At 45.6% G+C, this 24,259-nt stretch overlaps 1 protein-coding gene and 1 long non-coding RNA gene across 17 annotated transcripts in view; one reads left to right on the forward strand and one right to left on the reverse strand.

The window, feature by feature from the left end:
• Irag1 (inositol 1,4,5-triphosphate receptor associated 1) overlaps positions 1-24,259 on the forward strand; it is a 111,909-nt gene that overhangs the window by 48,767 nt on the left and 38,883 nt on the right. For 3 of the 16 annotated variants that reach the window (XM_087211683.1, XM_087211682.1, XM_087211677.1), the window contains 8 exons: positions 4,608-4,705; positions 5,746-5,816; positions 7,420-7,593; positions 9,543-9,620; positions 10,289-10,341; positions 10,525-10,572; positions 11,669-12,286; positions 14,315-14,405. In XM_087211683.1, the coding sequence (XP_087067809.1) occupies positions 4,608-4,705; positions 5,746-5,816; positions 7,420-7,593; positions 9,543-9,620; positions 10,289-10,341; positions 10,525-10,572; positions 11,669-12,286; positions 14,315-14,405 (1,231 nt within the window). The remainder of the gene's footprint in view (positions 1-4,607; positions 4,706-5,745; positions 5,817-7,419; positions 7,594-9,542; positions 9,621-10,288; positions 10,342-10,524; positions 10,573-11,668; positions 12,287-14,314; positions 14,406-24,259) is intronic. The other 13 variants (XM_087211679.1, XM_087211685.1, XM_087211689.1 and 10 more) reach the window with 10 other exon arrangements.
• Positions 17,724-24,259, reverse strand: part of LOC147827995 (uncharacterized) — a 40,015-nt gene continuing 33,479 nt past the window's right edge. The window contains exon 3 of the long non-coding RNA XR_015451452.1: positions 17,724-21,467. This is a non-coding gene — a long non-coding RNA (uncharacterized LOC147827995). The remainder of the gene's footprint in view (positions 21,468-24,259) is intronic.

Below are 24,259 nucleotides of genomic sequence, written 5' to 3' on the forward strand. Positions count from 1 at the left end.
CTTGATGCAGGGGAGGGGAGATGCAAATGAAAATGAGATCTGGCTTTACTACAGCTGTGGGATTTAAGAAGTTCAGACAGCACTATTCAGGACCCACTTAATAGATAAGAAAATATAATGTGAAAAGGAAACAGGGGTTCCTCCCACCTTGCAGAAAACTAACACCTATTCACCGAGGGCTCAGGAACATGGCCCAGTCTGGGCTCTGCAGCCAGCAAACCTCAGGCCATGACCTCAGAGCAGTCACTGGGAGTAAGAACACTCAATGGCCAGTGGCTCCAGGAAAGTGCCCATGGGGACACCTGGAACCCACTTTTCTGACAGTGCAGGAGGCAGCCCCAGCATCGGGGAAGGGGTATGGCAAGCTTGGAGCATTAGGGGACAGGCCAGTGGCCTGGGCAGGAAGAGCATGTTCACAGAGGGGCCTGATGGTACACACCAGTCAAGGAGACAGGAAGGAGGAGAAAGAAAGAGGAAAGTGTCATTTTAAGCATCTTAAAAGGATGAAGGGACGTGGGAGAGAAAGCCCAGAGTGTCTCCCAGACAAACTGGAGACAATTTTGAGAAGAAAATATTGCAATAGCAAGAACCAGAGAGCTAAGAATGTGGCCCTATGTTTACCCCTAGTCCACTCTCAAAGGGCCTCAGGGGACAGAGGCTGTGGTGCATCTTTATGGATCTTATTGTAGATCCCACATTGCTTTGGTTTCATTCATTCATCTATTCACTCAGCGCATATCTATTATACCCTTGACGTGGTTTTACACTTCACACAACTATCAACCCTATCGCTGATCTAGGGTGTGAGAATTTTCTTTCTGTTACTTACTTAGTACTTGTGAAATAATACCTCAAAACACCAAGGACTAGCCAGTAACTTTGTTCTAGTTTCAGAAATATACATGTGTACAGATAAGCATTTCTACAAAGTAAGAAACATTAAACTGTGGTCCATTTTTTATTGTACGAATCACCTTTACCAAAATGTTAGAACTACTCAAAGACAAGACTGTCACCGAATACCAGGAATGCATGGATGCTGCCATCTTTCCTTCCAGCTTTCATTCCTCCTGACCAGGCTAGCCAGTCTGAGGCTCTGAGCCGTTCTTTCCCTGTGTTGCTGGTGAGACTGACAAGGGAGGGCATGAGGTGCCCCAGTCTTAGTGCATGGTGATCTGTGGCATGCTGGGCCGAATGGCTGCAGGGAATGAAGGAGATGCTGCCCATCTCTTCTTTTCTGACTAATCCAAATAAACCGCACTCGTGCATTATTTACAACAACCAAGATATGGAAACGACCTAAATGTCTGTTGGTGGATGTATAAAGAACACATGAAAAATGGATATATGCACATGCCCAATGGAATATTATTTAGCCTTTTAACAGGATGAAATCCTGCCACACGGATAAACCTAGAGGATGTTATGCTAAGTGAAGTAAGCCAGACACAAAAAAGATAAATAGTACATGATTTCACATGTGGAATCTTAAAAGGTTGAATTTGTGGAAACAGAGATTAGAATGGTGGTTATCAGAGGTCAGGAGTTGAAGGAAATAGGGAGACGTTGGTCAGTGAGTACAAACCTTCAGCTCTAAGATGAGTACGTTCTGGAGATCTAATGCAGAGCAGGGTGACTAGAGTTAACAATAAGTCTTCTATGCCTGAAACTCGCTAAGTATTCTTTTTTTTTTTTTTTAGCTCTTTTATTGGTACATTTTAGGTATACAATTCGTTTACATTTATCATTGGGTGTTTGTACCTGTACATAATGTATTTTGGTTCTTATTTTTTTCCCCGTTACCTGTGCACCCTTCACCCCCTCCACCCTGCCCTATTTACATAGATTTCATTTCCATTTTTTTTCTTTTCTCATAGTTTTTCCTTTCCCTCTTTTCCTTTCCCCTTCTCCTCCCTTCACTCCTTCATCTTTGGACCTTTTTTCCTATTTCAAATAATCAATTATTCATTTTTATCATTTTAACTCTTGTTTACACTATCAGTTTCTCACATTAGAGAAACTATTTGGTATTTACACATGTGTCCTATTTATTTCACTTAAGAGTATGGCCTCGATATGCATCCATTTAGCTATAAATGACTCTAGGTTTTCATTCTTTATGGCGGAGTAGTACTCCATTTTACTAAAAAAACACATTTTCTTTATCCACTTTCCAGTTGATGGGCACTTGGGCTGCTTCCAAGCTTTAGCTATTACAAACTGTGCCACTATGAACATGGGTGCACATATATCGCTGTGGTATGATTCTTTTAATTCTTTTGGGAAGATACCCAGCAGAGGAATAGCTGGGTCAAATGGGACCTCTAGCCCTAGTTCTTTGAGGTAGCTCCATACTGATTTCCATAGTGGTTGCACCAGTCTGCACTCCCACCAACAATGGAGAAGGGTTCCTTTCTCCCCACAACCCCGCCGGCATTTGTTATTTGTTCATTTCTTGATAGCAGCCATTCTTTCTGGGGTGAGGTGGAATCTCAGGGTTATTCTCATCTGCATCTCTCAAATGATGAGTGATGTTGAACATTTTTTCATATATTTGTTTGCTGCTTTTACTTCTTTGTCTGAGAAATGGCTGTTCATTTCAGATGCCCATTTTTGAATTGGGGTCTTTGAATTTGGGGGGGTCTGGTCTTTTTCAATACTTTATATATTCTAGATAGTAGTCCTTTGTCTGAGGTACAGCTGCTAAAAAATTTTTCCCATATTGTAGGTTGTCTGTTAGCTCTGTTGCTGGTTTCTTTTGCAGTGCAGAAGCCTTTTAATAAGATGAGATCCCAGTTGTTGGTTCTTTCTGCTAGTTCTGGTACTGCTGAGGTTTTGTTCATGAAGTCTTTTCCTATGCCAATGTCTTCAAGAGTTCTACCTAACTTATCTTCCAGCAAGTTTAGTGTTTCTGGCTTAATATTTATATCTTGAATCCATTTCGATCTTAGTTTAGTGCATGGTGATAGGTATGGGTCTAGTTTTAATCTTTGGTAGGTTGAGATCCAGTTTTTCCAACACCATTTATTAAATAGGCTATCTTTCCTCCAATGATGGTGGTTGGCTCCTTTGTCAAAGATGAGGTGGCTGAGCACGTCTGGGGTTGTTTCTGGATCTTCTAATCTATTCCATTGATCCTCAGGTCTGTTCCTTTGCCAGTACCATGCTGATTTTATCACAGTAGATTTGTAGTATAGTTTCAGGTTGGGGATTGTGATACCCTTAGCTATGTCTCTGTTGCTTATAATTGCTTTAGCTATTCTAGGTCTCTTCTCATTCCAAATGAATTTTTGGATTGTTTTCTCTAGTTCTGTGAAGTATATTGTTGGAATTTCAATTGGCATTGCATTGAATCTATATAGTAGTCTTGGAAGTATGGCCATTTTCACTATATTGGTTCTTCCTACCCAGGAACAACAGATGTCTTTCCATTTTTTTGTATCCTCTTCACTCTCTTTTTTCAGAGTGCTGTAGTTTTCAGTGTAGAGGACTTTTGCTTCCTTTGTTAGATTGATTCCTAGATATTTCATTTTTTGGATGCTATTGTAAAAGGAATTGTTTCCCTAATTTCTCTCTCAGTGAGTCTGTTATTTGTGTACAAGAAGGCTATTGTTTTTTGAGTGTTGACCTTGTATCCAGCTACTCTACTGAATCTGTCAATTAAGTCTAGAAGTCTTCTGGTGGAGTTTTTTGGGTCTTCTATGTAAGTATCATATCGTCAGCAAATAATGACAGTTTAACTTCTTCTTCTTTTTCTATCTTTATTCCTTTTATTTCTTTCTCTTTTCTAATTGCTGTGGCTAATGTTTCCAGAACTATATTGAACAGGAATGGGGATAGTGGGCATCCTTGTCTTGTTCCTGATTTTAGCGTGAAAGTTTTCAGTTTTTGACCATTTAGTATGATGTTGGCTGTTGGTTTTTCATAGATAGCCTTAATCAGGTTAAGGTAAAGACCTTCTATTCCAATTTTCTGTAGGGTTTTTATCATGAACAGGTGCTGGATTTTGTCAAATGCTTTTTCTGCATCTATTGTGATAATCATATGGTTTTTGTCCTTGACTCTGTTATTATAGTGTATTACATTTATTGATTTACAAATGTTGAACCATCCCTGCATCCCTGGGATAAATCCAACTCGGTCAGGGTGTATGATCTTCTTGATGACCCTCTGTATTCTGTTTGCCAGTATCTTGTTGAGGATTTTTAGTATTCTTTTTTTTTTTTTTTTTGTACCAGGGATCAAACTCGGGACCTTGCACTTGCAAGGCAGGTGCCAAAACCACTGAACTAAATCCCCGGCCCTCACTAAATCTTCTTATCACATAAACATACACACAGTTAACTGAGGTGGTATATATGTTAATTACGATAGTCATTTTTACATGCCTATGCCTATCAAAATGTCACATTGTACACCTTGGATACGTACAATTTTAAGTTATTGATTATACCTCAGTAAAGGTGAAACAAGCAAACACACTGTGACCAAGACAGTCACAGTCCCTGTGACCAAGACCACCCTGAGCAGCACAGTGCTAGGGTGATCATTGCAGCTCCCTCCGGCACGGGCCTAACACCATCTGCCTTTTTGTTCTAAACCCCTAGGACACTCCCTTGGCAGGAATATTCCACGGTCCACCTGCAATCGTCCTGACCGGGGATGCCAGTTCACCAGGAGAGGCCGACAGGTCCCTGGCCAACAGGTACGGAGCCCAGGTGCCTGATCCTTGTACTACAATGGGCAATTTTCCCTAGAATATGGGCCTCAGAAAGCTAGACTTTTTATAAATCTTTTCTTTTTTCTTGCACCACTCTATTGATGAAACGCTATCAAACAGTTTCTCAAAATGAAAGAGAGATCTTAAGATTTTTTCAGAATGATCTTTCTTCTCCTGAATTTGGCTCTTGGTACTTTGTGAGCTTTTAAGAATCCACAAACCATAGCAGGGAATTTTTCACCATGACTGCCCAGATATTTGAAGACAAACCTAAAAAGTGCGAGTCCTTGGCTGCAGAATCCTGCTGCTGGCCAAAGTGGGTCCTGTATGGAAGATGAAGATGGTGTCCTGCGAGGGGTCATTGGCTTACTCACGGGTTCACTGGCCGTTTCACTCTGCACTGGCCCATGCACTGGTCTAGCTGGGATTAGATTGTCTAAGTGCAATTTTCAAAAAGCTAAAAAGATAATTCTCATATAGTGAGCACATGTCAAAGATTTACCTTCACTCATTAACAAGGGAAGCTGTAGGACAACAAAGTGGATTCAAAAGCAGGCATAAGAAACAGACATATATGTAATCAGTGGGGAGCAAAAGGATCCTGGAGTAAAATTGCTAAGTTAGATATAAAATAGCTTAATATTCTGTAGGGCAGCACCATATTTCTAGCTCTTCTCATTTTATGGGGTTTCCAGCAGTCAGATCTTAGCTTAGAGTCTGGGCCCTAAAGAACAGTAAGCACTGTTGTCAGTCAAAGTGGCATCTCCTTAGAGCCATGGTTGGCAAACTTGAGTGTGTACCGAAGCCGGCAGAGGCTTCTTAGATCACAGCTGCCTGGTCCCAAGCCCCAGGGTTCCTGATCCAGGATGCCTGGGGTGGGGCCTGAGAATCTGCATTTCTAACAAGCTCCCAGTGTGAAAGTCAGAGGACTCCTGAACACATAAGACGACACTTTAGGATGATGCTGAAAGGTGACACTGGCATCAAGCAGTTTCCTGATGAGATGACTCTGTTCTGCCTTTCAGAGATCACAGTCCCCACAGGAGGCTTTCTCACCGACACCTGAAGGTCTCCACTGCACCCCTGACATCTGTGGGTAAGGGCTGGGCCAGTGGGAAGGTGTGGTTGGACAGATAGACAAGAGGGAGGAGAGGTGTGGCAGGCAGGAGAAGAGATGTGGTAAGAAGCAGGGGCCACACAGAGGTCTGGTGGTGGCCACTGAATGCTCTGCTGTGTGTATGAGCTGAGACTCTTTTGGATGGTAGAAAGCCAATTCACACTCACTTATCTCAAATAATAGAAGAATAGGGCCGGGGATTTAGCTCAGTGGTTTTGCTGCCTGCTGCGTAAGCACAAGGAGCCGAGTTCGATTCCCAGTACCAAAAAAAAAAAAAAAAGAAGAAGAAGAAGAATAGTAGCCAGGGCTTGTGGATTCAGGTAGTACTGGATCCAGGTACAGTAGTCAACTTGGGTTATTGGTTGTTCTCCCATTCTCTCTCTCAAGTCTCATTTTTTGGGTGTGTGCTTGTTTCCTTCTTGGGCAGGACCTCTGTTTATGGTAACAAACGACTACTAACAAGGCCAAGCTTTTGTCCCATTATTGCAAAGAGAGTTTTTCTTCTCCATAGCCCATACCATTCCCAAGATTGCCGCACATGGCCACCCCAAGCCAATCCCTGATGCCACCAGGGCTGAATTCATTCATTGGCCGACACTGGTACCTGTTCCCACGTGTGGCACTTGGGGTGCTGTAGTGAGTGAGGGTGGTTAGCTCCTTTCTAACCAATATAATGGGGAATCGAGGGGTGGGGTTTTACCCTATGAAATGAAGTGGGAATAGGGGCTGGGGAAGCAAGATGGGAGCTGGAGGAAGCTCACTACAGAGGGGATGGTGTCCAGAGGCCCCCAAGGGAGTGTGTCAGGCCTCCAAACTTGGCTGAGCCCAGCTTAGAGTTGGGATGTCATCCTGACAACCATGGTCACTCCCTTAGGCAGTGGAGGATGGGACAGAGAGAGTGGCCTGCAGATAGGGACCCATGAGGTGGCTGATGTCATCGTCCAGGTAACAGCTAGAGTAGGAAAGGAGAGGAGGGCAGGTTCAGGGATAGTCATAAATAGGAGGTAAAGAGCAGCACTTGATCAGGGGTTGGAAGTGGGGCTCGAGGAAGGAAAAGGTGTGTGGAGTGACTCGCATGTTCCTGAGCCACTGGGAGAGCCAGAGCCATTCACCCACCTCACCCAGTCGGGGAGCTGCAGAAGGGACAGTTGGGAGAAGGATGGGGTAGAGCATGCGAGTGGAAGAAAGAAGGGAGAAGGTGGTCGCAGGATTGCATCTGCTGCCCAGATCTTTGGCCTGCTGGCCTTACTCATATCACAGCTTACTCACTTGTTAAAGGAGAGGAGATCAGAAGGAAGAACATACCAGGTGGAGCAGAAAGCATGGAAATGTGGTTCCTGGATGGCCCGCTTTCAAGGCAGAGGTTAGGACAGTGCTGGGACCCCAAGTTGGGGTCACAGCCACAGACTGCAAGCTCGAGGGGCCAGGCATGCAAGGAAGCCACTCTGTGTCCCTGTGCAACCCTCTCCACTGCCCAGCACCCTGCTGAGGTTCTGCTAGCCCAGTTAGCTCTGGGCAGCCGCCCTAGGCCAAAGCATGGGCTGGCAGAGCCTCTCACTCTGAGCTTACCCTCCCTCTGCAGACCCTGCGGGGCACATCATTGACCTGGTAAATGACCGGTTGCCTGACATCAGCATCTCAGAGGAGGACAAGAAGAAAAACCTGGCTCTCTTGGAAGAAGCCAAGTCGGTGAGTGAGCGATTCCTGACCCGGCGTGGGAGGAAGTCCAGGAGCAGCCCTGGAGACTCCCCATCAGGTAGGGCAGGGCCAGGAGGTCCAGAAGGCTACCTGGGGCCCTGCAGGGAAAGGGGAAAGCCAGGGCCTCAGCTGCAGTAGGAACCTTGCTTCCTAGAGGGTGGGCTTTTTTTTGTAGTGGAGGCTGACCTCAGGGCCTCTGCACTGAGCTACATCCCCAGCCTTTTTTGTTTTTAACTGTGAGACAGGGTCTCACTAAGTTGCTAGGTTGCGCAGGTTGGGCTCAAACTTGTGATCTTCCTGCTTCTGCATCCTTGGACTCAGCTGCCCCTGGTCTCCAGGTGGCAGGAGTTTGAGCCTGGGGGGGGGGGGTTCTCGCTCAGCCTCAGAGACCTGTACAACTCTAGCCCAGAAGACTCTCCTGCTTTTCAGCCTTGTGTGTGAGTGTCATGGCTTCCTGTTTTGCCAATAAGCATCAGCCTATATGATACTTAACTCCAGCTCCCCCACTCCTCTACTTCCCTTAATCCTGCATGGAGAGGAATCCTCTGTGTGGGGCCCCTGTGCACAGATCCCTGGGTCTCCCTGTGTGGATGGAGCCTGTGTGGCTATGCTGTGGGCCCTTCCTCAGCAAAGACCAGAGGACAAAGTTCTGGGCCCTCTCCCCTTGGCCCTGCTCTCCTAGGAAGGACATAGGCACTCTGGGGAAGGGAGGCAGTCTTTGGGGAATTTATAGGTCAGAGGGAAAGTTCCCCTGGCCCCTCCCACTGCCCTGATGCTACAGTCCCTCTTCTCCTTGAGCAAAGTATTGAAGTCTGAGGACTTAAGAGCAAGGGCAGCATTTGAAATCAGGGCCATCTTGGGACATCTAGGAGCTGTAGCTGTTACCAACGTTTCAGGGCAGAAGCCCCACCTCTGGGGATCTCAAGAGACCAGGCTTGGCCACCTGACCCATGACCCCAGTCAAGGAGATGAGCAGTGAAGGGCAGGAAAGGGGCTTTAATCAGCATGTCCACCTTGGGAACACAGACAAAGAAGTTCAAAATCTGTCTTCCAGGGGCTGACAGAAACCTTGGAGTTTTATAGAAAAGGGGAACAAAGGGGGTCTGCACAGCTGGCAGAGCAGGTAACCCTGGTCTGGTTGATCTGTATCTCAGGACTGGTTCTCTAAGATCCTGGGAGAGCCAGCATCTCTTGAGAGGGCAGTTTGGTGCCCATCATGAAACACTTGCTCTTGCTTAGGGGTGTGACCTTGATTCCCTGATTCCCGCCATGAAGGGACTGTTCCCCTTGGGGGTGACCTCGTCATGGGGTAGATTATGAGGTTCTGCTTTTCTTGGACTCTAAAATGCCTACAGGTTTTGGACAATGACTAGAGACTTTTAAGTATTGCTCTAGGGGGTCTGGAACTGGTGTAAAAACTGGCAATTGGTTGTCCCTGCAAAACTTGAAAATTAATTGCTCCTAAGTTGGTGTCCTTAGTCTTAAAGGAGAATGAGATATGGTAGGTAGATAGAGGTCTAATAAACTTCGTATTATACAACTCCTTACATAATTAACATGCTTACATGCAGAGCTGAGCAGGAATCTGACCCAAAGTTTTAAGATAATGAGTGAAACAAACAAAAATGAAGGCAGAGATGCTAAGCTTTGTCCCTCCTTTAATTATCCATCAGGCATCTTCAGGCCTAGCCTCAAGGTCCCTGTTACACAGCCTCTGGTACTTTACCTGCCAAGCAACACCAGGTCCTCAGTTTCTGGAAGGTGCCCTGAGGTCAGGCACAGTAGGCTGAGGAGTGTGACACTCCCCAGTCATGACCCCAAGGGCCGCCTCTGTTGGCTGAGAGAAGAGAGGGGCTGGGCCATTAAAGAAGCCTTGTGTGACAGTCCAGAGCAGGCCCCAACAAGGCACTTCCAGTCCCAGGGGCCAGAAGTACCCGAAAGGCTGTTTCTGAGAGGCTGAGTCCCAACCTCTCATGAATGCCAACCAGTCTGTGTCTATCTCCTCAGCTGTCCCCCTGAGCCTCAGCCCCGGAGCCTCTCCTGTGCCCTCTAGGAGCAGCTCACTGACAGTCCCCACCCCGCCAGGTGAGGCCCAGTCGCCCAGGTGCTTCCTACCCTGGCCTCTCCCTGACAGTGGCCACGCAGCCAGCCACCTTCTGGCCTGCAGCCTGCTTGTTCAGGATTCCTGCTGGGTCCCTCCCGGGAGCTCCCAGCTAGCCCTGGGGCGGCGGTGGGGGGCACCCCACAAGCGGCAGGCACACTGTTGGGGCCCGGGGCTGATGGAGGAGGCAGGTGGATCCCGGAGAGGTAGGCTGCTGGGGACCTGAGCAAGGTTATGGGAAGAGGGCTGCGATGGGCTGTCTTTGAGAGAAGTCACTGCAGCACATTGGGAAGGCCTCTTATTTGAGCCACTCTGCACTTTGATGTCTTCTCTTCCACAGCCACAGCCTCAGGCCAGCAAGGGAAAGGGGCTCAGTGCTGGGGGGCAAGCTCAGCTCGAGGTGGGCAGCCTGGTTTCCCATCTCAGCACTGCCACTTCCTGCGCATGTGACCTCAAGGTCCCTAGGCCTCAATTTCCTCATATAGTTGCTGTGGGGATCAGCAAGGGCGGTTGGGAGGCACTCAGCAAATGGTGACATTTCTGGCGCCCAGGCCTAAGGCTGCTCTGAAGGGATGTTGTGGGGAGGGACGTGTTGGGAGAGCTGAGGGTCCCAGGCGCTGGGCCCCACTCATGTGTGTTGGGACTGTTCCAGGTTTGGATGTGTGCAGCGGCCCACAGTCCCCTCAGCCAGGATCACCACCACAGGTAACTTGAGGCCCTGTTTCTGTGGCAGCAGTCTGTCCCTGACCTCTAACGCCCGAGAGGCCTCCCAGGACCCCCGAGGGTGCTGGGTGGGAAGCACTGGCCCTGGCTAGGCCTCCTTGAGGGCCTCTCCAGAGGAAGACAGGCCTCTCCCATTGCCAGCTCACGTGTGTTTACTTTCTCCAGCAGAAGCGGGATGAGGCAGACATCTCCTCACCTCACCTTGGCGAGCCTGTGAGTTGGAACTTTGTTCAGTTTGGGTGTTTGGGCCTGGGGACACTGTCTCACAGAGGCCTGGCCTGGTGCTGGGCAGTCTGTGTATGAACAGGTATGTGAATGGAAGGTCCGAGCTAGGGAAACCAGCAGATTCCCCTGCCCTTCCATAACTGAGTGGGACAGGGTGGGAAGCAGGACCCAGGGGGTGAGACCTCCACAGAGGTCATGCCCATCCCCTTGCACTCCCAGCCAGATGAGACCTCCAGTGACATTGCAGGAAAGCTCCAGCCGCAGTTGGAATTCTGCTGGGAGCATCCAGAGGAGCCTCATCTTTGTTGATGAGCAACAGAAGTGTGTCCCAGCCTGCTCAGAGCAAGGTGCCCAGGTGCTCCAAGCGCCATGGAGGGCAGCCTTAAAATACGAGCCCACCTGGAACTGGGTCTGGATAGAGGTCTCTGGAAGAACACCAGCCCAGCACTTATGCACGACAGCACCCAGAGCCCCAGACACGAAGCCACGCGTGCCTCACGACGCAGGCTTCCAGGGGGAGTAAGAGTACAGAACTTGCGACTTTCCAGCAGGAATCACCTCATCCAATGATCCTGTCCTCTCTTGGATCATGCAAGTCTGAAAAGCTGTTGAAAGATGAAATCTCTTCCCAGGAAAAAGAAAAAAAAAAGTTCTCAAGAGCTAAGGATTCTTTGCCCAGAAAAATAGCCCCCCTAAAAGCCACAAACAGACATGCAAATCTGCACATAATTTCAGAGAATTCACAAACCTAGTGAGAAATGCGAGTCTTTAAGAGCCAGGACCAGAATCTGGGGCAACCGAGGGGGAGCCAAAGCTGCCCTGTATCGCACTCCTCCTTGCTCTGAGCTCTTGGGCAGTTCTAGGCTGGTTTTGAGTTGCAGTTCCCCTTGTCCTCTCCGTTTTATAAACTTCCATCTTGTGTGTGGGTCTACTTTGCTGGCTTAGACCTGACTGAGGGGTTGTCCCTGTCTACCCAGTCCACCTCTCCCCACTCATGCACACATACACACAGGGGCTGCCTGGCAGGGGCTGTGTCTCTGCCTCATCTCTCTCCAGGGTCCCAACTCTACCTTATCTCTTTCAGAATGTCCCCAAAGGGTTAGCTGACCGGAAGCAGCATGACCAAAGGAAAGTGTCTCAGGGCAGGATGGCTCTTCAATCTCCCCCTGTTGAGAAGTCCAAAGAGCTTGCAATAGAACAAAAGGAAAACTTCGATCCCCTCCAGCACCCTGAGACCACACCCAAGGGCCCAGTTTCTGGCACAAACAGCATTGGGAAAATGGCCCTGAACAGCCCCCCGCCTGTCTCAGCTGAGAGTGAGCCGGGGAGGCAGCTCCCAAAGATGGCCAGGGAAGGCAACCCTCTGCTGAGAAGTCCAGCCCAGGGTTTGGGAGGAGTGGTCTCACCAGGCACCCAGAGAAAAGGCTCCACTGGAGACCCCCCAGCATCCAAGGTTGGCCCCAAAGTCGAACTGCAGCCCCCTGAGTCCCGGCCACCCCTGATGCGGGGGGTCTCCTGGGACAGTGGCCCCGAAGAGCTGGGTCCCCCGTTGCAGAAAGTGCTTGCTAAGCTGCCAGTGGCAGAGGAGGAGAAGTGCTTCCCAGGCAAAGCGAGTGGCAAGCTGGCCAAGGTGCCAGGGCTTAAAGACTTCCAGATACAAGTGCAGCCCGTGCGGATGCAGAAACTGACCAAGCTACGTGAGGTGAGTTCCTAGGGGCCAGCTGGGCAGGGTGTGCCTGCCAGGTCCCCACTGGGTTGAAGACTCTGGGCCAAGGCTGGGCCCAGGGGCAGGGTGGCTCTGGCCTCTTAGGGGCCTACACTTCCCTACCTGAGAAGCAGGGCCAGCGTGTGCGGTAGTGCCTTCATCACACTAGTCTCAAGGCCAGTTGGCTGGAGTTGCTGCAGAAAGCCACATTTCAGGGGAAGATGAGTGTGAGGAGGGGCATGTGCACCCTCGTTCTGGGCTCTTTTACTCCTCCAGCCAGAGCTGGTTGCTCACAGATGGGACCCTGATGGAGTGCATGGTCTTGCCTAGAATGGGACCAGGCCAAGATACACTAGGTTTTCCCTTGTAATGACCCCTAGCCTTTCTTCCTGGTGCCTGTTAATCAAGGGCGTCAGATCTATGTACAAGTATGACAAGGACTGCCAGGGGCTGGTCTCTCCATGGTGAATTCCTTTTGATGCCCATGGTGTCTCTAACTAGGCACTCATGAGGCTGCTATGCTATGCAAGCCATAACTGGGGATATTCAGAGATGCATGGGGGTGGGACCAGAGTGTGAGGGAGAGAAGAATTAACAAGACAAGGAAATCTCAACTGGGTCCTCCCTTCCCTAGAAGTCTAACCAGGCCAAGGCAACTGGGATTCCATAGTGTAAGGCCTGGAGCTGGACAAAGCTCCCCTGTGGGGCAGGAAGGGAAATGAGGAAACTGATCGCACTCCAGTACAAGTGCAATTTATATATTTCTGTGCTACCAGACACAATCCGATGTTGGCCACTGTCCTACTGAGAAATCTTCCCATGATGCTCTAAATTGGAGGCTCAGGGGGATCTGAGGCCTGGCTGCTGATGTGAACACTTGACACAGAAAGCTCTACCTAGCCAGAAAGACCTAAGTAACTAGCAAATCAGAACAAGGTCTGGGGGAGCCACCCAGGGCTCAGTCCTACATCTGGGGGAAGGAGGGACTGAAGGGGCCAGATAGCCAGGGATTTGCCTTCATGTGCCGCCAGGTCTAGGCAACAAGCTAACCCCATGCCCCACATCCCTGCAGATTCCCCTCACTCAGCACAGAAAGTTCTGGAGAACCTGGAGGCCCCGTGTCACTACCCTCCACCCTCTACCCTGACAGCTGAGCACCTAGTCAGCACCCCGTTCCAATGTGCCAAGAGCTGATGCGCTGTGGGCCACTGGTTGCTAGGGATACAGGTGAAGTCTGGTTGGACTTCCATTTGGATCATGAGCACCCTCTGCTGGCCCCTTCCTTTTCTTCTTTATCCTGTGGCCTTTGCCATCTAGGAGGCTGAAAATCCATTAACAGCAGAAGTCTTGAAGGGTGAGGAGCTCCACCACACATTCTTCTTGAGGGCCCCGGCCTGGTGCTACCTAGGTAGGACCAGGTGTGGCCTAACTGTACCACATATGTGCACTCCACATCCTGCATCTCCCCAGCTCTGCCCGCCGAGTCCCCAAGGCAGCAGTTCTCAGGCTTTATCTGTCTGGAGGTGCCATAAGGGCCAGTGAGGAACTGAGAGGTGGGGGAAGTCACAACTCCTGGAAGTGGGTTCTTCCTGCTTGGAACAGCAGGGCAGGAAGCTGCAGCCAGCCATGAGACAGATTGCCAAAGATTGTTCCCAGGAACAGCCACACATACACCCCAGGGAGCTGCCTGTCCTCAGAGCTGTTTGTTCTCCAGCTCTGTATGGCTGAGCAGTTCATTTTCCCTGAGGCCCATGGATTTCTTTAAAAAGCAGACCATGACCCAAGGAATGTGACACCAATGGTGGGCACTGTGACAAGCTGGGAAAAGAGCGGATGCTCCCCAACTTTCCCAACCATCCCATCTATCCACCTTTGCTGCAGCCCCTGTTTCCCACCTAATGTTGAGTGGTCACAGAACCAGAGGAAACAAGAGAAGAGCCCAGCCTGATGTTATCGTCTAAAGTGTGTGCTTGCGCTCTCTCTCTCTCTCTCTCTCTCTCTCTCTCTCTCTCTCTCTCGACAAAGGAGCACATCCTAATGAGAAACCAGAACCTGGTGGGCCTGAAGCTTCCTGAACTGAGCGAAGCAGCAGAGCAGGAGAAAGGTAGGCAGGCAGGTAGGTTATCTGCCCAAGGTAATGGAGGGCAGATCCATGTACACTGCACTTCCGGTGGGTGACCTGGGTCCATCCCAGAAGTGGCAGTGGGCTGGACACAGAGCAGCCCCTCATACAATATTTGTGGATGAATGGGTAAAGCTGATCATGTTTCTCACCCAGGCAGAGCACCCTCAACCCATCTCCTTCCTGCCAGCTTCCCCATCCCAGGCCTCGTTAGCAACAGTGACTCCGGAAAGTGCCCCAGGCTTGAACTTTTGACACTGCCTCTCCCCTCACACCCAGGAAGCCACCCAAACAGACCAGTTCCTTTTTTCTAGGCACCAGAGCTATCTCTTCCATCCCAATGTGCTGTCACCACAAAGTCCATACCGCAGCCCCACCCTGCTGGGTGACTCTTAGTCCCTTCCTCTGTGCCTCTTGCTTTCCACTGTCCCCCTCCAATCTGCGAACAATCCCAGCCCCTGCCTGCTTGGGGAGAGACTGGCTGATGGGGTCAGTCCTTCTCCCAGCGTTCCCCATCCTGTCCAGCTTAAATCCAGGCTCTGCCCCTTGCCAGCCATGTGGCCTGCATAAGCTACAGGACATAAAATGAGACTCACCAGAATTATAACTCAAAGGTTATCAGTAACATTAAAGGATTAAATAACTTCTGTTTAGAAAGTACCTAGGACTGTGCCTAGTACATAGCAGTGTGGTCTAGGTGCCAGCTGTTATCAACCCTAGAATAGAAGCCAACAAGGGCCAGTATCTTTACTGGGACCTGTGTATGTGTGCATGCAGGCGTGTGTAGCTTTATTACTAAGTGCTTATGACAACAGTGCCTGGCACTATGAGACCCTGCATAAGTATCTATTGAATAAATGAATGAAATTATACAAGGGGTGTTCAGGCACATAAAAATAATCTACAACTATATCCACAGTGTCATAAGGTGGACAAAGGGGAATGAAGGTCCTCCCCAGACCTCCTTGCAGTGGCCACTCACATCTGGCTTCTATGCCTGTGTCCATGCCATGTTCCCCTCTTGACCTGCCATCCCCCTTCCTCTTCAATCATCATACCTGCGCCTTAAAGCAGTGAGTCCCTCTGTCTCTGAAAGCCTCCCTTTTCCTTCTGTCTTTGCGTTTCATTGTCTATATCCTACTTTTATTTATTTTTTCTTGTGGTAAATATATATATATATATATATGGAATAAAGTTTGCTATTTTAATCATTTTAAGCATACAGTTTAGCAACATTAAGCACATTCACATTCACACTGTTGCTCAGCCATCACTACCATCCAAACACAGACATTTTCATCTTCCCACGCTGAAACTCTGCACCCATTCATTGAACATGAACTCCCCTTTCCTCCCCTGCCTCCAGCCCCTGGGTACCCCATTCTACATTCTGTCTCTAGGGATTTTATTTCTCTAGGCCACTCATATAATGAAAGCATTCAACATTTTATCCTACTCCTTTGAATGTGATCATAATAAAAAAATCACCTATAGCATTTTGCAGAGTAGAAATCCTCTTGTACCATGGATTTAATCTGCTCCCAATGAACACCGGCAGGGATTCAAGCTCCTATCTTGAAACTGAGGAACGTGAGGCCCAAATAGCTCCTGACTCCAAGTCTCATGGTTTTGCCATCCTAGTGAGCATTGGCGATGTTTCTCAGCTGCCTGACATTTCAGACAAACTCATCCTGAGAAGGCCAGTGTGGAGGGGAGAGTTCAGCAGGGCTGCGGGATGCTGGGGCACTCACTGGAATGCTGTGCTTTTCCCCTGTGGCACTGAGGCCCCAGCAGACCCCAGGTTTGACAGAGCAGCCTTGAAAAGTCCTTGTCCCACTTCATCCTGCCCTACTTTACATGGCTGGTGTTGGGGAAGAAGCCTTTTGCTTGTGACTGTTGTGTGCAAGGGTCCTGGGTGTCACCAGCAAGTAGGAAGCCCTGGTGTGGAGTACAGTATCGACCCCTGCCCCTATTCAACATGAACAAGAGGCTTCCCAGAAGCAAAATTTCTGACATTTTTCTTAAAGGAACTTTTCAAAAAATGTAGCCATCTTTAAAGGAATCACTTTAAAAATTATACTTTTCTGCTTCCCATTTAAAAAATTTGTTTATTAAAGCAGATTTTAAACATTAGGAAAAATTTATCTTAAAATTTCACTTACAACCCCATACATTCTGAAAAAGCAACAATTTTTATTTTTTCCAATATTTACACACATTTATAATTTTTTCACAAGTTGATTGGATGACATAGACATAACTTCCTTTTCTTCATTCTTTTTTTATTGTTTATTTCATTACTAATTCCACATATTTTGACTTATTCCCATATTAATCATTTAATGGGTACATATTTCCTTTTGCATGGATACATCTATTGTTGCAGATTTCAGATGTTTACACTTCTTTTGACTATGATTAACAATCCTACTATAAACAATTTTGTACTAAAATTTTTTTCCTTTAAGTTACTCCCTTGAGATAAATTCTCAGACTTGATATTTACTGAGTCAAAGCATAAGAATATTTGCATTTATGAAATGATCTCCAACATACAGTTTACTTCCAATGTATATACATACAATTTTCTTCTAACATTCATTTCTAATGAGAGTGATTACTACATGCCAGATACTGTGCTAGGCATTTGACAATATTTGACTTAATGGTCACAATAACCTTAGAAAGTGGCCTTATTATACTCATCTTATGCAAGAGGAAATTGAGGGTTAAGGAGGTTAAGGTCATGTGATTATTAATCGCTGAAGCCAGAATTGAAACCCAGATGTGTCCAATGTCAGAGGCTCTTGACCACTTTGCAAATACCTTTCTCTTTCAAATTTATAATGAAACCATCTTTAATTTTTATGTTATCCAGTTCACCATTTGTCTTCATTGTATGTCTCTGTGTGTGCATTTCTCTGTGTGCACCTATATATATATTTTTTTTATTACTCTGCCAATATTCTGTAATTCAATACGGTGATAAGGAGAACATGCACCTTATTTCTTTTTTTAATTGAATTATTGTGGTTTTCTCTCCAGAATCATGTGTCTTATTAAATATATTATTTAAATTTGTGGGGCCGGGGATTTAGCTCAGTGGTTCTGCTGCCTGCCTTGAAAGTGCAAGGTCCTGAGTTCAATCCCTGGTACCAAAGAAAAAACTCAAATAAATTTGTATAATTTTATTTTATATTTATACTATAGTATAAATACAAAATATGTAATAAGCTATAAAATGTATAAAATATAAATTTATTGTATTATCTTATATATTATATTATTTTATATATTTTTCAAAGAAATAATTTTGTCTTCCAAGTTTCAAGATGTGTGTTGACATTTATCAAATGTGCTTTGGATAAGTACTGAAAAAAAGTGTGCTGTTTCCTTTAATTTATTTAATAATTTTTCATATATGGAAATAAGCTCTTTATCCTGGGTTCCTTATTTCTGGATGCTGGAATAAACTCATTTGGTCACAGCATCTTTTTTTTTATATGTACTACCAACTTCTATATATCAGTATGTCTTTTAAAGTATTCTGCAGCTTCCCTACATTAGGTAAGATAAAATCCAAATTGTTGTGACGTAGAGAACATGAATGAGAGAGGACCGTATTTCATTCTTGAGTAACAATTCAAAAGTGAGCTATGCAACACAAGCTGACTCTGCTGCCCCCAAGTATCCAGGGACTCTGGTTTCTTCCCTATTGTCATTTTGCCATGCCCTGAGGTGTTAGACTTGCTGCAGGGTCAAAACTGGATCATGGGCAGATCTGGGTTCCTGCTAGAGGAAGGCAGCCTGCACAGCATACATTCTTTTAGCTCAAATTGCATGAATGCTGGTGTGTTCACATGGTCATAACCAGTAGCAAGGGAAGCTGGGGAACATAGCTGCTCATTGGACAGCTGAGTATATGCCCAGATCGAAGTTCATTCCCATGGACAGATTTGGTTGGATGATCAGGGGCCTATTACATTGCCATTTTTACTTCACAATTCTCTTTTTTATATTGTTTTCACTTTTTCTCTATTATAAAAAGTGATGTAATGAACATTCTCATGTATCTTTACAAAATGTATATTTTTCTATGAGATACTATCTTGTAAGTGCAATTGATCAAAAGATATTTACATTTAAATGTATATACACACTACCATTTTAGCTTACAAAAATTATACCAATTTATACTTACACTACTTACAGCAAAACCTCACTATCCAATACTAATAAGAAATAAGCTGGATCTTAGAAGTAAAATTAATAGGTAAATGAATTTGAATTCTATGAGCACCAAATTTAAACAAAAAATTAACCACAGAAGGTGTTCCCTAACTGAACACTCTCTTCTAGTTTCTCTCAGTTCTGAGATGTGGATTCTTAAATTAAGAGCTCAAGCATCATCAATTACTGCTGCATAACCTTGGGCAAATTTCTTACTCTCTTGGCACTTCACTTTGCTCATCTATAAAATAGAGCCAGGCAAGGTGCCACATGACTGTAATCCCAGCTGCTTACTTGGGAGACTGAGGAAGAAGGACTGAAAATCTGAAGCCAGCCTGGGCAACTTCATGAGACCTGTTCTCAAACATAACAAAACAATTTTAGGGGGCTGGAGGTGTAACTCGGGTAGAACACCCTCGGATTCCATCCCAGTACCACAAAAAAAGGAGGGGTACAATAACAGACCTACTTCACTAGGCTGACATCATGTTTTGTGTGGTGCTCATTTTCAGTCCGTCAGGAATCTGACATTCAAGTTGATTTCTGTCATGGAGGTTGTGGGACTCTGTCTTGTCGTACCAGTGGGATATTCTCGTATTCTGTGTGGCACAGTGCACAGGACAGGGCTGGGGAGCTGAGGTTGTCAAGTACACCTGCTGGTTTGCTGTCTGCAGAGGTGTAACTCCCTTCTCTTACTTTCTGGGAGCCCTTTTGCCTCCTGTACTCAGGGCAGAGGCTTTGGGAGCACTCCGAGCGCTGGCCAGAGAGTGCTCTAAATTCAAAAGTGCATATGAGCTCCTGAGGAAAGCTAGAGTCTCTTATGATGCTTGTTGGCTGTTCCCCTGGGACATGGGGAAGATCCTTATCAGAACATTCTGGAGACTTCAGGACCTTGGCTCTCCTTCAGTTTCTGAGGACTTGGAGGCCCTTCCCCTTGCTGCATCTGATCTTTCCAACAAGCCAAACAGTTCCCTTTTTAGGAACCATTTTGAACCATGTCTTGCTCTTTGATCATTTGCAGGTTATTTCAAGACAAAGCCATGGGGATAGTGTGGGCCAGTTCCTGGTTCACATGCTGTAGCTGCAGTAGAGGAAAAAGGCTCAAACCCTGGGATCAAGGAGAGGCCCTTGTCCAGCTACCTCAGTAGCCTCTGAGCCAGTCCCTCACCCAGCTCACATCATGACCAACACAGCAGCCAGAGGAATCTGAAATGCAAAGTTGCCTCTGTGTCTTCAGGGGCTTTATTATGCTCTTGGGGCTTCATTATGCTCTTAGGACGATCATTTGAATCCCTAATGAGACCCTGGAGGCCCAGGGTGCTTCACCCCGCTCACCTCCCCTGCATCTTCTGGGGCTGCTCACCCCTCACTGCTAACATTGGTTTGCCTTCACAGCTCATTCCTCCCCCTTTCTAGGCTTGGCACATGCTGCTCCCTCTGCATGGAATGTTCTTCCTCTTTTACGAGCTCCTGTCTATCTCTGGTCCAACATCACTTTTCTAAGGAAGGCTTTTCTGGCACCTCCAGACCCCTTCTTCTTTGTAAAATCTATCACAGTGTAAAATGAGATGTTTGAATTTTTCTCTGATTAAGTTCTGTCCCCTTAGATAAGAAGCTCCCGGAAGATGGTGACATATCAGTTTTGCTAGCATTGAATCCTTAGCTCCAAGCCCATTGCATGGGATGTAGTGTGCACTCAGTAAATATTAACTAAATACATGAATGGATGAACTCACCTTCGCCATCTAGGAGAGGAAATATGAGGGTAGGCAAGGTCACTACCACACATTGCAATACGATTTTTACAGGACATAAAGCACTTAAGAACAAAGAGAAAGCAGCAGCCTGCTCAGGATGGGTGCGCCAGAGAAGGTTTTGGGAGGAGCAGCTTAGGCCTGAGAAAGAGAAAGTCACCCCATGTGAGACAGGGAAACAGCAGGAACAAAGACATGTAGGTATCTTCTAGGGCTTGCATGTTTCAGAACAGAAGGAATCCCATGTGAACAAAGTGGGGCCAGAGAGATGGGCAGCAGGGCTGAAGCTCTCGGCTGCCACTAGGGAAGATGAAATCTATGAGGGCCAATTCATGAGTTTAAATTTCATTCAGGACACTTTGGAAGTCAGAGAAGCCTGTAGGTGAGGAAGCCTCAGGACCAGTGGTGTATAGGGAGCCATGAGATAGAAGGGATATGGGAGGATAGTTTGAGAGCCATTTGGAGGTGAACTTGGCAGGACTTGGTGAGACGAAGATCAGGAAAGCCACTAGGTCTGTGTATGGCTGTGTCTGTGACTGTGATGTTAATCAGGACTAGGAGCACAAAAGAAGATGACAGCATATTTAGGTTTGGACATGTTGAATGCCAGCGGAGAACAGCTGGGGTGCAACAGGCTGATTGACCTGCTTTTGTTTCCTGGCTCTACCACTGATGAGCTGGCCCCTGGAATCTATTTAGCTTCCCCAGAGAACGAGCTTACTTTGCAGGGCTCTTGTAAGGAATAAACAAGAAAGAGTATCTGATGTGTAGTTCATGTTCAACGAACAGTGGCCATTGAAATGATTTTTATTCTCCTTACTTACGTGGTCGTGTCTAAGGGGTGGATGTGGATTCTGAGAGAGGTGTGTGCTGAGACTAAGAGCTACATCATTGGCCAGTACTTCCAGACAGCCCACGTCTAGGCTCAGAGCCTCGGGTCTCACAGAGGAAGAGGCCTCCCTGAGAAGGCTGATGTGAAAAAAGTGAACCTCAGCCAGCAGCTTTGATCTTTGGGGTCATCTTGTCCTCAGAAGATCTTAACGAGAGCCCCAAGAGTTGCTTTTCCAAGTCCCTGCAATGGCCAGAAACAAATGTTTTCATTGGAATGACCTAGTACAGCCAGATATTTTGAAAGTAATTTTATTGTTTTTGTAAAAACTAGATCATGTTCTTTATCAAACGTTTCAAGTAATGATGAAAAATACAAAGAACCAAGTAAATAAAAAAAGCTTATATCAAACACCCTTTCCAACCAATACAGAAAGAAGGAGGGAGGAAGGAGATTATACTAGATGTACTTTTTCAACATAAAAACTATTAATGAGTTTGAAATAAAGGGAAATGAAGCTATAGGACTTGCTTAATTTTGGTAATTTCTTCCTCCAAAGAAGAGAAATTAGTTTCTAAAAGGTTTGAAAACATACTATGAAGTGCATTAAGGGCCTGGAGTCATTATTGTAGTGTTTCGTTTTGTTTTGCATTATATGTTTAAATTTGGATGGTTTTCCTACTTTGTACCCAGCATTTGTTTTAATCTGGTGTGGTAAGACACACATCCAAAAATGATTATCATGAAGGAAGAAGTTTATACTAATAGATCCCCAAAGAAATGAGGTACAGCGCACCATGCAGGGCCATTTGGGAGAAGTAGTAGGATCAGTCAGGAGGCAAAGGAGAAGGGGAATATGGGCCATGCTCAGGGGCTTTCATGAGAAAAAATCAGCGAGACAGAATAGATACCCAGAATACACTCAAATCAGAGAGTTTAAACAATTTTGGCAGGCTCTGGACTAGAAGGGAAGTATCTAGTCCATGGCTCACTATGGTTCACCATTCTCAAATTTACTGAAGTTTTTTTTTGTTATTGTTGTTGTTATTTTACTTATATCTAGTTCAGCTGGGTTTCATTATCCAATAGTTTTCCTAGGAGAGATCAGAGGTGTTATGTTCCCTGAGTTCTAACATGTTTGAAAATATTCTGTTATTCTTACTGGATAGCTTAAGGTACCTGGCCCTGGATGTTTTAGGGAAGGGAGAATATTGGCTTGGTGAATGAGAATTTGATAAAGGAGTTAGTTGGTGGTGTAGATTCTGGACTGGTTGGTTTGTACAATGAGGGTGTGAGTTGTTTCCTATCTCCAGGTATTAGCTAGCCTTGGAGGGGACAGTATCTCTAGGATTAAGTCCACAAATACCAGACCATCAAGAATACAAAAAAAAAAAACCCAGAATATTTTGTCACTATAGTAATACCTATTGACTTCCTGGGGAAAAAATGGCAATATTTCTTTCCCCCTTTCATATTTTTTCTTGCTTGTCTTTCTGTCTCCACCTATACAGATGCTGAATTCTTCTTTGTATATCTTCAAGGTTGTAACATTTACACTCTGTTCTGAAACCATGGTTTGTACAGTTGTTTAGTCTTAGACTTATACATAAAATGATTTCATGCTCACTCCTAGTCCCTTTACCATAGCTCACCATTCCCAAATTTACTGTTTTGACTTATGTCTTGATTAGCTGAGTTTCATTATCCAATAGTTTTCCTAGGAGAGATCAGAGGTTTTATGTTCCCTGAATTCTAACATGTTTGAAAATATTCTCTTATTCTTACAGGACAGCTTACATGGTTATAATATTCTTAAAAGACTCTTTCCCTAAGAACTCTGTAGATGTTGCTCTGCTATATTTAATGTCATAGAGAGAGCTGAGGCCAGCTGGTTTCTTGCACCCTTCAGCCCTTACTTTCCTCTGTAGGTGTCTTGATTTTTCTGTGAAGGCAGTTGAAGGAGAATTTCTTTATCTACCTGATTTTTTAAAAATAGTATAATTATTTCAACTATAAGTTCAATTTCCCCTTCAACTGAAAAAAAAGTTTTTGTTCTGTTCTATCTTTGAATATGTTCTTTGTTACATTTGTTTGTTTCACTATTTCAGAGATAACGTAGTCCACAGAGTAGTCAACAGCGTCTCAACTCCAGGTCCATATGTTCTATCTCTGTATACTTTTTTTTTTTTGGTACCAGGGATCAAACTTGGGACCTTCTGCTTGTGAGGCAGGCAGCAGCACCACTGAGTTAAATCCTCGGCACCTATCTCTGTATACTTTAATCTCTCTTTAATTCTTTGCATTCCTTGTGATCATCCAATCACGCCCACTCTCTTTGCTAATTTAATTTAAAGATATATTCCTTCATTTTCCAACATTTTGGCTAGTTCTATATTTTCCAATTTTTTGATTAGCTCTGCTATTATGGTCTTTAATTTATTTCCTTAAATAGAAATCCTCTTCCATTTCTATATGATCTTCTCATCCTGATGATGACTTCTTCTTTTCCTTTGTTTTTTCAAGTTCTAATTTATCTTAGAGTCAAAGCATTTGTGGTAGATATTTTGCACAGAAATGCACTTTTGCATTTTTTGATGTGTTTCTTGCAGCTTTGTTTCCACCCTGACATCTGTCTCCTATGTGTTTCCCTTTTTCCTTCCTTTCTACCTTCCTTTCTTCTTTCCTTCCTCTTTTGGCCGTGGTATTTTTGTATAGTTGCCATGCCATTTGTTTTCATTTTATTTCTTTTTGATCTGTACAATTCTATATGGAATATATAGATATATATAGATATAGATATAGATGGTGTAGGTTAATTTTCATTGGCTCCTTCCTACCTCATCTGAGATCTCTCCCTTTAGCACTTTAGTCAAAGATTGGATCTTTGTGCTTCTCTGCTTTGCTACTGCTTGTGTGGTGGAAAAAGGAGGAAGTTCAGATAGAGCTGTGAGTGGTAGTGTTTATAGGATTAGTTTCTGCCCTTTTCCATAATTGTTCATAGTCCAAAACCTGAGTTTATTATATCAAATTGGAGA

This window comes from Heterocephalus glaber, unplaced genomic scaffold, assembly GCF_053883595.1.
Source record: "Heterocephalus glaber isolate CG9 unplaced genomic scaffold, H.glaber_assembly_v1.0 deba00001428, whole genome shotgun sequence".
Classification (NCBI taxonomy): domain Eukaryota; kingdom Metazoa; phylum Chordata; class Mammalia; order Rodentia; family Bathyergidae; genus Heterocephalus; species Heterocephalus glaber.